At 56.6% G+C, this 15785-nt stretch overlaps 1 protein-coding gene across 1 annotated transcript in view; it reads right to left on the reverse strand.

Moving 5' to 3' along the window:
* Nucleotides 1–15785, reverse strand: part of Wwc1 (WW and C2 domain containing 1) — a 38193-nt gene extending 22408 nt beyond the window's left edge. The window contains exons 1-7 of the mRNA XM_013028627.1: nt 15714–15785; nt 15317–15460; nt 14422–14600; nt 7724–7833; nt 5991–6194; nt 2763–2836; nt 2032–2111 (exon numbers count right to left, since the gene is read on the reverse strand). Coding sequence (XP_012884081.1) covers nt 2032–2111; nt 2763–2836; nt 5991–6194; nt 7724–7833; nt 14422–14600; nt 15317–15460; nt 15714–15785 — 863 coding nt within the window. The remainder of the gene's footprint in view (nt 1–2031; nt 2112–2762; nt 2837–5990; nt 6195–7723; nt 7834–14421; nt 14601–15316; nt 15461–15713) is intronic.

Here is a 15785-nt window from a genome sequence, read left to right on the forward strand (position 1 = left end):
AGCAGGAGAAGGAGAAGGAGAAGGAAATGGAGCTGTGGCTCAAGTGTACAGTGCTACCCTTGAGCAGAAAGCTCGGGGACAGCATTCAGACCCTGAGTTCAAGCCCTAAACCAGAACAACAGCAACAACAACAAAAAGCCCACAAAAAACAACCAACCAAAAACCAAAAAAGAAACACAAAAACAAACCCAACCCATTGCCACCACCACCAAATCCTACACGAGCAGAGCTCAGGAGCTCCGAGCTCCTGCCTCAGCCCTTACTTGCAGCTGGCTGCCTGGCTTTGGTCTTCCTCTAGAAAATGGAAAACTTCTCGAATAACTTCACCAAGTGAAGAGCAAGCAACAAGGTGGCTACACAGATGGGTTCTGTGCCCCTCTGGATGACCCGCTGGGGGAGGGGGAGGGCCCGTCCACCTGCGTCCCCCTCCCAAGCTGGAGAGGAGCCAAGTGCAGGTCCACCCTCCCCTCCCCTCCCCCTCCCCTCCCCCCTCTCCTCACCTCCTCTCCCCCTCCTCCGTCAATGCCCTGGCAGAGCTGCATGCACACGTTTGCAGATTTAAAAATAAAAAAATCGTGTCTCCAAGATTGCAAAGAGCTGGGACTCGAACCCAGGCCTCTGCTTTGAGAGCACACGTTCCCTCCCAGCCTGGCAGAGCAGGTGCCCGGCGGCTGGTGGGCCGGATATCCCACACTGGCAGCGAGGACGGGTCTGCCTGCCAGGTGACAAGGATTTTCAGTGCTGCAACAGAGCCCAAAGTGGCAGAACAGGTTTGTGAGGCTGCCGGACTCTTTCTGGATGGGGGGGAGGGGCGGATCTGACACCCACAGGCTGGCAGGTCTCCCACCGTCTGCTGAATGGTCCTGGGCTCTGGGCTCACGCCCGAGGGGCATGGAGCGGGAGAGCAGGACCGGCGTGCGTGAATGGCGCGGGGGCAACACACAGAAAGCCGCGGTGCGTTATCCGGAGAAGCGCGCATGATTTAACATACAAGGTGCACGTTCCTGGCGTGCGCGTGCGTGCATGCTGCGCCCAGTCCCGCAGACACCACGGCTGCACAGCGGTAAGGCCCAGGAAGACGCGCCGGACCCAGCAGGAGCGTGCATCCTGCACCTGTGTGAGGGTAACTGTCAGAAGCTGAAGTTCGCTGAAGGCCCCTGACTCAGTTTCCTCCTCTGTGCAATGGGGGGGGGGGACTAAAGCATGCCCTTTGCAGAAGTGCTCTGAGAAGCGCATGTGCCCCGGCAGAGCACTGAAGGTGGTTCCCGGCGCCAGGGGTCCTGGCTAGCACGGTGACCGCCACATTCATGCACCGCCCTGAAAGGCAGAGCTGGGCCCCGGCTTTTCCTTGGCCACAGGCTTGCTCCACATGCTGAAATCAAGCCAGGCACCGGGCGGCTCATGCCTGCCATCCTAGCTGCTCAGCAGGTGGCAATCTGAGGATCAATGTTCCAAGCCAGTCCAGGGAGACAAAATCATGAGACTCTTCTCACCAAATAACCAGCAAAAAAAAAGCTTCAAGCGGCGCTGTGGCTCAAGTGGCACCGCACCAGTCTTGATCACAAAAGCCAGGCGAGGGCACAGGGCCCCGCGTTCACGGCCCAGGTACTGGCGTGCGCACACACACACACACACACATACACACACATATGTAAGTTTGCACAGTGTCCTTGCTAAGTGTCAGCAGGAAACAAGTTGAAGGGAATGATGGGAGAGCCAAATTCTGAGAGATCAGACAGACAACAGAGAGGACAGACAGACAACAGAGAGGGCAGCGGCCAAGTCTGGCTCTGCAGGGCCTGGTGGGAGGACTCATTTTTTTTTTTTTTTTTTTGTTGGTCGTGGGGCTTGAACTCTGGGCCTGGGCGCTGTCCCTCAGCTCTTCAGCTCAAGGCAAGCGCTCTACCACTTGAGTCACAGCACCACTTTCAGCTTTTTCTGTGTATGTGGTGCTGAGGAATCGAACCCAGGGCCTCATGCATGCGAGGCCAGTGCTCTACCACGGAGCCACCTTCCCAGCCCAGGACTCACCTCTTCAGTGTCTGGAAGCCATGCTCCTTGAACTGAAGCTCCTGTTGCAGATGGGCCATCTCCCTCTTCAGCCTGTTGACCTGGACGGCAGACCGCACCGGGCTGAGTCGGGGATGGACCGGGGGGGGACCCCAGACCCCGGCTCGGCTCCCGCACACCCCGCAGGGGCTCACACGTCCTGCCCTCTGCCATCTCTGCATGGGCGGCGGTCGGCAGCCCGGCTGGAGTTCCTGTAGGTCCCCCCGCCATCTGCCCCCCAGGAGATGGAACTGAGTGGCCCTTCCCAGGCCACTCTGTCCTAGAAGCGATGGGAGTAACAAGATGCCCGAGGTCCTGGGTTCGAGAGTCCTAGGTTCTCAAATGCCAGGTCCAGCCTGGACAAAGGCATGTCCGGTCCGGGTGGCGGTGTTAAAACTTGCCATCACGAGTCGTTATTAACGATGGACAGAGAGCTTTCCTACTGGGCAGAGATCACCACCAATGGGACTGCAGAGCCTCTAAGAGGGCAAAGACCTTTACCAATGGGGAGGCAGAGCCTCTAAAGGAACAGAGACCTCCCCCAATGGGATGGCAGAGGCCTCTAAGGGGACAGAGACCTCCACCAATGGGAGTGGAGAGGCCTCTAAAGGGGCAGAGATCACCACCAATGGGCCTGCAGAGCCTCTTAAGAGGGAAAAGACCTCCACCAATGGGGAGGCAGAGACCTCCACCAATGGGAGGCAGAGACCTACCCGGGACTTGGTAGTGGCAATTTCCGCTTTCAGGATCTGGGGGTCATACTTGGAGCTGGATGATGAACCAGAGACTACTATAAGAGAACAGAAAGAAAAGAATTTTGGTTGGAGGAAATGCAAAACTGTCTTATTTGGCAGGCGAAACAGACTGAAAGGACTAAAATAAGCTAACTAGTCCACAGAAGGGAAGCTGTCTATCTAATAAACACGGCACAGAAGTCAAACGTTGGCACTGCAAAGAGATAAAGCAAACTACTGACTATAAAGGGAAATGTCTGCCGGGCGCCTGCGGCTCACATTTGTCATCTAGCAAGTCAGGAGGCTGAGATCTGAGGATCACGGTTCAAAGCCAGCCTGGGAAGGAACGGCCATGAGACTCTTGTCTCTAATAAACCACCAGAAAACCAGAAGTAGTGCTGTCATTCAAGTGGTAGCGCGCTCACCTTGAGCTGAACAGCTGAGGGACAGCACCCAGGCCCAGAGTTCAAGCCCCACAACCGACAAACAAAAGGAAATGTCTGAAAATCATTTCATAGAATATAGCTTATGAAGAAATGTACAGAATAAGTGATACTACAGCCGGTACCTGTGGCTCACACACTTGTGATCCTAGCTTCTCGGGAAGCTAAGACCTGAAGGATTGTGGTTCAAAGTCAGTCTGGGAAAATAATGACCTTGCAACTCGATCTCTAATTAAGCAACAATAAATCAGGCATGGAGGGGCCCTGGGGGTTTCACACCACACACTGGTGCGCTCTTACTCTGGGGTCCTCTGAAACGGCTCATGTAACTTTTGGTGATGGCCATCTTTAAACGTATCTGCACCTATTTCTCTGTCTACACTCTCACAGGCAGAGCTGGCTAGCCCATTCCACTTTCTAGCCTTTACTTTTCTTTGGTCTCCCCTCTGCTGGACTTAATAACTGTCATTTCCATGCTTGCTTGGTTTTCTGCAGACTTTGCCCAAGCTCAACTCCACACCCTTCCTGTTATCTACACGCCTCCCTGGCCCAGAGCACAGACCAGCACACCTTCCCCCCCACCCCAGGCGAAATCCTCCGGCCCCCCCTCCCCTTCTGTGTCTCAGATCTCCCTCTTTCTGGACTATCGCTCCTCTGGACAGAACATTCTAGTAGATGATTGAGAAAGGGGGGAAAAAAAGGAAGGAAATCTACTTTTTTTCTTCCCCCTGAAATGTTACATGACTCAAAATATCTTGATCCTAACCCTACATTTAGCTAAAAGTATTTTTGCTGGGTATAAAATTCTGGGGTCAAAACAAATCTCCCCCCGCCCCTTCTACCTGTAGAGGCATCGGTTGCACCATTGTTTTTTAAGTTTCCCAGGTCCCTGGCGATAGGCTGTAGCCATTCTAAGTCTTGATCGTTTTCTGTGGCCTGTTGATTTTTCTCCCAGGAGGCCTGAGTTTGCTCCATGGTTTCAGGGTTCGACACCAATGATGAAGTGTGGTATGTTGATTCATCCATCATGTGGAACTGTTCCTCCTCCTCTTCCTCCTCTTCCTCCTCTCCTTCCTTCTCCTGTCATGAGTAACTTTCCCGAATCATCTCATGAAGCCTCCCTCCCTCTCTTTCTCCTTTCAGGTCATAGGTTTCCTGGACCAGGATGGCTTTTTCTCTCAACTTTTCTATATATTCCTGTAGCTGTCCTCAACCTCAGGTTCCAATCTTCCCACAGGCCCTGGGGCAGTCTCTATTCTTCTTTCACTGTGGGGGGCCTGCGGAGAGGTCTGAAGGGGAGCTTGCCCACTCAGATGTCTGGTGCCGGACATGGCTGGCCGCTTGGCCCGGGAACCCTCAATGCCGGTGTCATTCCTTCTTCTCTCTTCCAGGCCTTTTCAGGCCAGACTTCCCAGGCTCTCCTCCAGTCTAGCCTGGGGGCCGATGGACGGCCTGCTGCCTTGCTGGACACCAGGCCGTCTCAGAGCCCTGGTTCTCTTGGTTATGTAATCCTGCTTTCGCACGGTGTGCTGCGGCTTTGAACTTGCCTGGAGTCTAGAGTTTGATTTACCATCTCCGAAAGTTCACCCACCACCACTGGTCAGGCTGCTGCTGGTATTGGTCCTGCCTATAGCAATTTGGGGAGGGTCTGAGGGTCTCTTGCGGAAGCAATTTTCATCCAGTGCTCTCTACCCAAGGCCCTCCTCACCCCACTCCCGCTTCCAGGGATTGCTGAGGCCCAATTCCCTGTGCCCGAGTCTCGGCAGGACCCCCAGCTCGCAGCCCGCGGCCCTTTTTCAGGGGCCCACTGGCATCCGTCCCGCTTTCCAAGGCTCACGTCTTCATCATGATGTCCTTTCTTCTGCAGTTCTCAGGTCCTTTTCTGTCCCTCTCAAAAATGGCCTTATCTGATATTCTCTTCATTTCAACCTGCCAAGTCCCCAGTGATGTGTTTTCCACACAAGAAAAGGAACCCCAAAGACGCCAGTCTCTGGGCTGAAGTGCTCAGAAACACCTGCAGGACGCTGCTCAGCACTGAGGAAGCAGCTCAGAGGCCTGGGGCGGGCTGCGGCTGGCCGACCACTCGGGCACCAGAGGCAGTCTGGTGAGGCTGCAGAGAACCCCTCCCCCCATCCTCCCCATCTCCACACTGGGAGGTGTGGTAGGCCGAGGCCCGTGGCTTGCCAACATGGATTTGGTGAGGATACTGAAGGTGGCAAAGCCTAGGGACACCCAAATATGCACTGAGTCACTGAGGTTACAGGCATGCACCACTGTGGCCAGCTAGACCTACCAGTTTGCTCAGTTGATCTCTCCATCCCCTCTTCTACCCTTGCTCTTTCTCAGTGAGTTTCTAGCTCTCAATAAATCTTCAACAAATGGTCAGACAGAAGTGGTAACAACGCGGAAGAACCACATTTGAAGCCCTCATAGACTCGGCTAGCTGTATGTATCACTCTCTTCCTTTTGTCCTCTCTTATTTCCCCGTGCATCTTTTCTAACCCGGGAGTGAGTGGCTGATCACAGGCATGAGCCACAGTGCCTGGCTCCCATCTCTATAAATGCTTTCCCTCCACGTCTCCCCAGCTAGCCCCTGTTGGGTTTAAATACGGAGGAGCTACAGGATGGGGCCGGCCACAGGAGCTGGCTTCCCACCACAGGGTGCAGAAGAGCTGTGGACCCAAAGGGATGGATGGGGATTCGGATGCGTGTGGACCGGCAGCCCTCTGCCTGACTCCACCCTGCATGGGTGGGCAGTACTCACAGCTGACCTGGGAGCCCAGCCTGTGCTCCCAGACGGCGTGCAGCTGCTGGTACTGCTGCTGCGCCAGCTCCAGCCGCTGCTGCTTCACCTGGTAGATCTCCTTCTGGGCACTCAGAGCCTCCTGCGCCACCACCAGGTAATCCTTCAGCATGTGCTCCTGCTCCCGCCGCCACTGCTCCCTCGGGTCCTCGATCTGGGTGGTTTCTGGAACAGACCAGGGGTTCCAGTTCAGCACCGTGCGTGAGGAGCTGCCGGGCTGGTGACCAGTGGAATCCACTACCAGACACCAAGGGGCAAAGCACACGGATAGACTCACAATAAATGGACCTGGGTTAAATTCGCTTACTACACGGAAGAGAATCTACATGTATGTGGCTCAGCCATAGAAACTAAAAGGACACCAAGGTGGAGCTGTGTGGATGTCAATCTCTACCCGAGGAAGGGCCAGGTTTGAGTTGTAATCTACTCAGAGGCCAAAGGGGATTATAAAAACTGGAGGTCATCTGTCTTCATGAAGAGTAAATGGAGGGAAAAGTGTTCAAGAATGTGAAGAAATAGCCGGGTGCTGATGGCTCACGCCTGTCATCCTAGCTACTCGGGAGGCTGAGATCTGAGGATCATGGTTCAAAGCCAGCCCGGGCAGGAAAGTCCATGAGACTCTTATCTCCAAGTAACCACCAGAAAACCAGAAGTGGTGCTGTGGCTCAAGTGGTAGAGCGCTCGCCTTGAGCTGAAGAGCTGAGGAACAGCGCCCAGGCCCAGAGTTCAAGCCCCACAACGGACAAAAAAAAAAAAAGAATATGAAGAAATAGCCGGGTGCTGATGGCTCACGCCTGTCATCCTAGCTACTCGGGAGGCTGAGATCTGAGGATCATGGTTCAAGGCCAGCCAGGGCAGGAAAGTCTGTGAGACTCATCTGTAAATTAAGCACCAAAAGAGCCAGAGGTGGAGCTGTGGCTCAAGTAGTAGAATGCTAGTCTTGAGCAAAAAAGCTCAGTGACAGCACCCAGGCCCTGAGTTCAAGTCCTAGTACCAGCATACATCACACACACACACACACACACACACACACACACACACACACACACACACACACGCATTCCCCTCCGAATGGCTATTTATTTATTTATTTATTTATTTATTTTTGTTGGTCATGGGGCCTGAACTCTGGGCCTGGGTGCTGTCCCTCAGCTCTTCAGCTCAAGGCTAGCGCTCTACCACTTGAGCCACAGCACCACTTCCGGCTTTTTCTGCTTATGTGGTGCTGAGGAAACAAACCCGGGGCCTCATGCATAAGGCAAGTGCTCTACAACTGAGCCACCGTCCCAGCCCCAGCCTTGTTTTTATTTTTATTTTTTATTTTTTTTGCCGGTTGTGGGGCCTGAACTCTGGGTCTGGGTGCTGTCCCTCAGCTCTTCAGCTCAAGGCTAGCGCTCTACCACTTGAGCCACAGCACCACTTCCGGCTTTTTCTGCTTATGTGGTGCTGAGGAAACAAACCCGGGGCCTCATGCATACAAGGCAAGCACTCTACCACTGAGCCACCTTCCCAGTCCTGAATGGTTATTTTTTCAAGAACATGCATTATCAACCTGCATTAACCTCTCTATCTAAATCGACATAAAACAAGGCACAATCTGGCTTCTATATCCTTTGATGGCTCCTGAACACTGGGCAGGGCGGGAGGGGGGTGAGAAGGAGGAAGGAGGCAGGGGAAGGGAGGACAGAACTTACCGGTGTTGTGGTCTATGAAGTAATCTCCAACCTGGGGGTCATAGGCCTCTTCCCAGCCCAGAGGCAACTCATTGCTGATGCAGTCAGCAAAGGTGAGGGGTTTGGTGAACCTGGAGTGAGGAGAGAGATCTATTCCATCAGCTCACAGCCCCCCCGTGGCCCCCGTGGCCTCTGCAGCAATCCTTCCTGGCCTCCCACATCCAGGAGTCTCTGCACCGCAGCCAGCTCTGCTGACTCTGGTTCCTGGGAAGGGGGCCATGCCGTGTGGTAAGATGGGGGTGAGGAGGTCCTGGAAGGGAGGGAGGGAGGGAGGGTGGGAGGGAGGGAAGGAGGATGCAGGGGTGGGGGTGGGGGTGGGAAAGCCAGCCACCTTCCCTCTTGAGCCTCCTTTTCTTTGTCAGTCATGGGGATTGAACTCTGGGCCTGGGCGCTGTCCCTCAGCTCTTCAGCTCAAGGCAAGCGCTCTACTGCTTGAGCCACAGCGCCACTTTGGTTTTCTGGTGGTTCATTGGAAAGAGTCTCACGGCCTTTCCCACCCAGGCTGGCTTTGAACCACGATCCTCAGATCTCAGCCTCCTGAGTGGCTAGGATGACAGGCGTGAGCCGCAGGTGCCTGGCTTTGAGCCTCCATTTCTTCATCTCCAACGGAGGGTTTGCAAGGCGGGTCTCTTGGGGCAAGTCTTGGTTCCTGCCTTGGCGCTCAGCTCTCTTTGGTCTCTTCCCCTACAGAGCCCTGGTTTGCCGGCCTGCAGTCTTTCCCCTGGCTCTCTCCCGGGGTGGAGGGGGTTTTGCATCCACCGGTCCTTCAGAAAGCTGGCCTCCTGCCTGCCTGCCACCCCGGGCTGGCCGAGCACCCGCACCCACGGCTGTCCTCCAACAAACATCTCCAGCAAGAACTACCCGCTAAGCACCCACACTCCTGCTTTTCCTCAGGTGCTGGGACCTTCCAGATGAAGTTCCCACAAAGCTTTGGTCAGCTGACACGCCCCCCCCCCCAATGAGCACCCTGTCCCTGGGCCTCGAACACAGGAAACCAAAGCATTTCCCTCTGTGCCCACCTCAGCCGTCCCGTCCTTCTGCCCTCCATACTGTCTAGAGCAGCCCCATCCTTTCCCCTCCCCTCCCCTTTCCTGTTTATCCATTGACATTAGTTACAGGGGCGGGCGGTTCACTGTGACACTTCCACGCACACGCACAATGTGCTCTCATCAGTCCACACACCCCGGCCACTCAGAGGCAGGAATCTCACGGCGCACTCGACACCCAGAAAATGAAGAAGGTGGAGTGTCCTCCCCCCCCCTCTGCGCCCACCCCCGAATCTGAAGAGCGGTCACCACCTTTACAGAGGATTAAGGATTTTAATCCGTGATGCATCCCCGTGGTAGAGCTAGTGCCAGCCACGTGTCTGGGGAAGGAGCGCGTCAGCCGCGGCTCTGTGGGGAGGGACAGGTGCAAAGCCGCATTAGTTTTCCATCTTGCTAACGTGGGCATGTGCTCCCTGTTCACTGCAGGAGGGGGGAACAGCCCTGGCAGGAGAGACACACAGGGGCTCAGAGCCCCCCAAGTTCCCTGGCTAGAGTCTAAAACCTAATGCAGGTAAACAGAATGTTCTGGAGCGCGGCGCAAGCCATGCTGCAGGACTAGAGGTGAGACTGGCCTGGAGCCTGGAGCCCCTCAGTTATCTATGGTGGGGTGCAAAGACATGCAGGTCACCTAAGCACCCACTCCCTCTGAAGCCCAGGACACAGACATCCCAGAGCTAGTCCCAGGATGAAGGAAAGGACTCGGCAACGTAGGCAAAAGCTGGACTGCAGGCTTGCTCCGCCACCAACACCAGGGGAGGTGGATGGCTCAGTGCCTGGAGACGCGTCTTGTTATACCTGCGCTGGGATTTTACACACGCACACACACGTGGGCATAAATACAGGCGCACACACCTGCAGACACAGGTACCTAGAGACACGTGCACGTGCACACATGCACGCGCACACAGGCATGCACACAGATGCACACCACATGCACGCACACAGCCACCCATTTGTGGGCGCGCACAAATATACACAGCATGTACGTGCATGCACACGCGTGTACACGTATGTGCTTCCTGCTAGTGAAAGCAGACTGTGCGGGACCCCACCCCCCTGAGGAACTGTGGGTACCCCCCTGAGGAACTATGGGTACTCCCCTGAGGAACTGTGGGTACCCCCCTGAGGAACTGTGGGTACCCCCCTGAGGAACTGTGGGTACTCCCCGGGCCCGCAGCCTTTGCTCATGGCAGGGAGATGTTCCGGTTGAGATCCGGACAGGACCAGCTTGCCAGGAGGGAGCTCCAGCCCGCAGGTCTGTTCTCCCAGGCTGGGCACGCAGCCGGGAAGCTGGTGTCAGCTTCAGGGCTCAGGGATGAGAGCCTGCACCTCATCTAGAACCGGGGTGCACCTAGAATCCCAAACTCCTGCTGTGTGGGAGCGAAGTGCGGGTTCATGAGATGAGGGCAGGTGGGGGGGGAGCGGTGGGGGGGGGCTGGTGGCGCTGTGGGCGTGATCCCAGGGTGTCTGTGCACCCTGGGAACCATGTCACCCTCAAACTTAAACCGGAAGCCCCATTCTTCACCCTGAGACAGGAAGCGACATCACGGCTCACAGGCTCTGGCCAGAACCTCCTGCTGCCGTACCTCAGGGTCTGAGCACCCGTCTGCCTGACTGTGCTTATTTTCTGGTGCCAGCCCTGGGGCTCGAACCCAGGGCCTGGGTGCTGTCCCTGAGCTCTTGAAGTCTTGCCACAGCTCTACTTCTGGCTTTTTAAGGTGGTCCACTGGACATAAGAATCTCACGGACTTTCCCGCCTGGGCTGGCTTTGAACCGTGATCCTCAGCTCTCGGCCTCCTGAGTAGCTAGGATGACAGGCGTGAGTCACCGGTGGCTACTGGCTTCACACATTTTTAAGACGGACATGGGGGCTCATGTCTGTCACCCCAGCACCCGGGAGGCTGAGGCAGGAGGCTGCAAGCCCAGTGCCAGCGTGTGTGTCCGGTTGGCTGCAAGCTCAGTGCCAGCATGTGTATCCGGTTGGGTCTCCAAAACACAACTCCTCTGACAATCAGTACAAGCTGTTGACGCAGGAGCCTTTATCCCCACCCCCACCCCCAGTTGGCAGACAGGTTGGTGGTGTTAATGGTGCAACCGGGAGATGAAAAGCAAAATTCTGTGCCGTATTTAGCGAGCCACGCTCTGCCCCAGGTCCCCAGCACTGGCTTTAGATAATTCTGAAGTGCACTTTTATTTATTTATTTTTTTAATGCACTCAGTGTCTGGGGCAGGCAGAGACACCCACGGTGTCCGCTTTCCGTGTTAACAAGGTCTCCAGTAGGACCAGGGCGCTTGGCCCTCGGCCCTCGGCCCTCCACCCTCCCCCTCCGGGCTGGGGCAGAGGGGGGGGGGATGGCAGTGGACAAACCTGTCCTGCCACATTCCTCAAGCAAGCCCGAAGTAGGTTAGCTCTTCCCAGCACAGGAGCACGGAGGCACAAGGGACAACTACTTGAAAAGCCGGGGATGCAAAAGGCTGGGTCTCAAAAGTGACTCCAAAGATCATTCTGAACCAGAGGGGCTTGGGGGAGGGGGGAAATGCTTGAGTGTTTTTTGCTTAAGTATTTGTTTTCGTGTATGCATAAAAGGATGGGAATGATTTATTTTTTTAGTTTTTTTTTTGGGGGGGTCCGGTCGTGGGGCCTGAACTCTGGGTCTGGGCGCTGTCCCTCAGCTCTTCAGCTCAAGGCTAGCGCTCTACCACTTGAGCCACAGCGCCACTACCAGCTCTTTTTCTTTTTGCTTATGTGGTGCTGAGGAATCGAACCCAGGGCCTCAGGCATGCAAGGCAAGCACTCTACCACTGAGCCACCTTCCCAGCCCCCAGGATGGGAATGATTTAAAGAAAAAAGAAACAACCCTAAGTCTGAAAGGATTGCTTCAGCAAGCAAGAGATCAACACGGCTAGCTGAAGAAGTGGACAGTCTTTTAGCAGCAGGTTTTTTCTTCCTTTCTCACCACTCAACATAGTGGTGCTTCTTGAAAACCAATGTTTATTCGTAACAACCCAAAGCCTGGACACAGTCACATGTCCATTACGGTTAACTGGACTAAACAATGTGATATAGCCATACAGTAGAATACTACTTAGTCATCAAAAGGAGACTCCTGTAGGCTGTCATTTCTGGAAAAGTTCTAGAGAATACATGCTAACACACACACACACACACACACACACACAGACAGCTGATCGTGGCTGTCTGGGGTTGGGGTAGAAAGGATGGAGGAGGATGAGAAGCCTGCTATATTGGACAAGCGACACAGAGAATCCTCAGGGGCCCGTCCAGCCTGCAGTCGCTGCTGCTCACAATGCCCTCATATCCACCATCACTGAGTCTTCCTTTACTTGACGGCTGGGTGGACTGTCACCCCACACCTTCCTAATTGACGGGTCCCAGGACTGGACACAGCCACCCGGGCTGTGGTCCTCTGCCTGTCCCTCCCTCCCAAGAGCTGTCTCCACTGCCCTCCCTCGAGGGAGTGCGGGAGGGGGCGCACTGCTGCTGGGGTCCCTCCCCGGGGAGGGGCTGGCTCACCTCCAGCCCGGGCTCCATCTCATCACAGAGGCAAACACGCTCCGCACGTCTCAGCTATGGCTGCTCAGACGTGGAAGGGGCCTTGGTGAGGGGGGGACATGGAAGGACAGGGGACGTGGAAGGACACAGCACATGGAAGGGACCGGGGACGTGGAAGGGATCCTCGTGGCTCCCCACAGGTGGTGGTGACCGGGGTGCCAAGGCTGGCTCCGTCCCCACAGAGGGCCGGGTGTCGCCAGGAACTCTCCCAGCCCAGCTATCCCGCACCAGCCCTGCCCCTCTGGGGTGCCCGGGCCATGTTCCTCCTCTCTAGACGCAGACCCACAGCTGGGGGAGGGGCAGCTGGGGGCCGGGAGGAGGGCAGGATCACGCAGAGCCCCGGGGGGGGGCCCATGAGTGTGCGTGCGTGCAGGGCACAGACGGAGACCGCCACCCCCCCTGCACACACGTAGGTGCCACCTTCTCCCGGCGGACGGAGGGAGACAGGAGCCTGGCACCCCCCCCCACCGCCGCCCCCGTGCATCGCTGCCCAGACCTGCCACGGACGCTAGAACCATGGCTGAGCTCTGAGGCTGTCCCCGGCCAGGCCTTCGGCAGACGATTTCCATCGCTGCAGACACCGCCGTCCCCCAAAGACCCGTGGACACCCTCTTTCTCCCCAGCTCTGTCTCTTCTCTCCCCTGTCCCCTGCCTAAATCAGTGGCTCCTTCTTTTCCAGCACATGAAGCGGAGGTGCTTCGGGGAGGGGCGGGGGCACCCCTCATTTGAGCTTTGGGCTTGGTGCTCGCCTGGCACGCGCCCCACCACCGACTCTTTTCACTTTACTTATTTTCCACGTTTATGCCACGGCCAACCTGGACTGTGATCCGCCCAGTTAGGTAGCCGGGGTAATGGGGTAGGTGCATCACATTCTGCCAGGTTTCACTGGTGATGGTCTCCAGGAACGTTTTGCCTAGACTGGGCTGGGGCTGTATTCCTGCTGGCCTTGAACATGGTTCTCCAGATCTCATCTCTAGAGTAACCAGGATTTTACAGGCCTGAGCTACCATGCTAGGGATGTTAGTCCTGAGGCTTGAACTTGGGGCCTGGATGCTGCCCCTGAGCTCTTTTGCACAAACCCAATGCACAGTGTTAAGCCACAGCTCCACTTCCCATTTTTGAGTGGTTAATTGGGAGTTAAGAATCTGACAGGGACTTTTCTGCCCGGGCTGGCTTTGAACTGCGATCCCTCCTCCTTGGATATCAGCTTCCTGAGTAGATAGGATGACAGGTGCGCCTGGCTTTTGAAATATCACTTTTAAGAAGTCTTTCCTGATGGGCACTGGTGGCTCACGCCTGTCATCCTAGCTACTCAGGAGGCTGAGATCTGAGAATCACCGTTCAAAGCCAGCCTGGGGAAGGAAAGTCGTGAGACTCTTATCTCCAATGAACCACCAGAAAACCGGAAGTGGAGCCGTGGCTCAAGGGGTAGAGCGCCCGCCTTGAGCCGAAGAGCTGAGGGACAGCGCCCAGGCCCAAAGTTCAAGCCCCACAACTGACCAGAAAAAAAAAGTCTTTCCTGACCTGACAGGGCCTCCTCCCGCTGCCTTCGGTCACGGTCAGCCAGCCTGCACAGGGCCCCAGCCTCACCCAACTCCCTTTGGGCCTCTTCCAGGAAGGCCTTCCTGGCCAGGGCCTCTTTCCTATGTATCTCCATTGGGACCTGAGGACAGTAATGAGACCCCCATCTCCCACTACTGTGCTAGGGGACCCCGGCCTGTCCCCTGGGGGAGCCCTGGTTGGGCGGTGGTGGTCACCCCACTGTCCTCTGGCCAGCCTGGGATCAGGGCCTGTGCCGCGACCCAGGGCCCCGGTGACGGGGACCGCGTGGCCCTCCCTCCTTCCTTCTGCCCGCAGAGGGAGGGCAGCCTCGGTGGGCAGGGAGAGTCTAGAGGCCTGTGCCGGCCTGGGTCTCCCGAGGGTCCCCCAAGTCCCTCCCACCTCAGCCTGCACACGTACCCAGCACACCCCGATTTAGGGGCCACGGCTGCCAGGCGCCCTTGGTGGGGCAGTGTCCCCCCCCACGGTGCTCCCCCAACCCCACCCCGGGGGCGGAGCGCGGGGTGCAGGGCCGCCGGATCTGCACGGCGCTCACTAACACGCACTCACTGACTTCCATCGGCGGGGATGGGAGGCGGCCCCAGACACCCCTCCACGCCTGCGCGGCAGAGACGGGCGTCGAGGCTGTGAACCGCAGGGCCACGGGGCCACGGACACCCTGGGAGCCAACCAGACTGCAATGTGTGCACACAACCCTGACACACGTCACATGCACTAACAGTAATAAGCGATTAACTCCCTCCCTCCATTCTTCTCTCTTTCCTTCCCTTTTCTGACTGTCCTTTTTTCTATTCGGTGTGTGTGTGCGCCAGTCCTGGGATTTGAACTCGGGGCCTGAGTGTGGTTGTTCCTTAGATCTTTCACTGAAGGCTAGCACTTTACCACTTGAGCCACAGCTCTGTTTCTGGCTTTTTGCAGATAAAGAGTCTTACGGACTTTCTTCCTCCCAGCTGGCTTCCAACCGTGATCCTCAGATCTCAGCCTCCTGAGTAGCTAGGATGACAGGCGCGAGCCACCGGCTCCTTTCCATTTCCATCTGACGTGTCGTTGTGCATCTTTATGGGCGTGGTGGGTAACAGTGGATCAGGATGGGGAAGGGGGAGGGAGGCCCCATCCAGAACCTGAGACCCCGGTCATCTCGTCACCAGCGGGGGGCAGCAGAGGGGGGGAGGGGACTGGTGGTTTTTCAGGCCAACAAAGCTGCCTGCGGAGCCCCTTCCATCTCCTCCGAGGCTGCCGATGCATTCATCCCCTGCCCCCGATCCTGACCTCACTGGGAGCTCAGGACCCGGAGGGCTGGGGCGGGAGGGATGACTAGAACAATCTCGTTGGTTTATGGGGTGAGCCATGCCTCCTTCAGCTGCGTGGCCGGACCGCAGACACGGCCCTGCGCCGACCCCGGGACCCAGTGTCCGCAGCCACCGTGGCCGCTGAAGGTGCAAGCGTGCCCTCCGCTTCCACGGCTGGAGTAGCCCGGCCCGAAGGAGGCCGCCCTTCCTCCACCTCTAACCCCGGAGGCTGAGGAGAGATACTGAGTTTAAAGACCTGTCTGGGTTATACAGTGAGCACCTGTCTGGAGAATCTAAGGAAGCAGCCAGATGCCTGGTGGAGGAAACTGCGGGCAACGCTCATGTCTCACAGCCAGAAACCAACGCGACTGTGTGACGTCATCCTTTCTACCCGAGTCACTGTGGCGTGCTCTGCCTCTCCCCTTTTCAATCACTTCTGGCCCAGGGAGGGAAGCAAGGCGGGTCAGGACCCGGCTCCTAACTCCTTTCTTGCGGGTCCAGGAATGTGTACCGTGCAGCAGAAAGGCGTTGGCTGACTCCAGGTTCATGAGCAT

This window comes from Dipodomys ordii, unplaced genomic scaffold (genome assembly GCF_000151885.1).
Source record: "Dipodomys ordii isolate 6190 unplaced genomic scaffold, Dord_2.0 Scaffold112, whole genome shotgun sequence".
NCBI lineage: Eukaryota > Metazoa > Chordata > Mammalia > Rodentia > Heteromyidae > Dipodomys > Dipodomys ordii.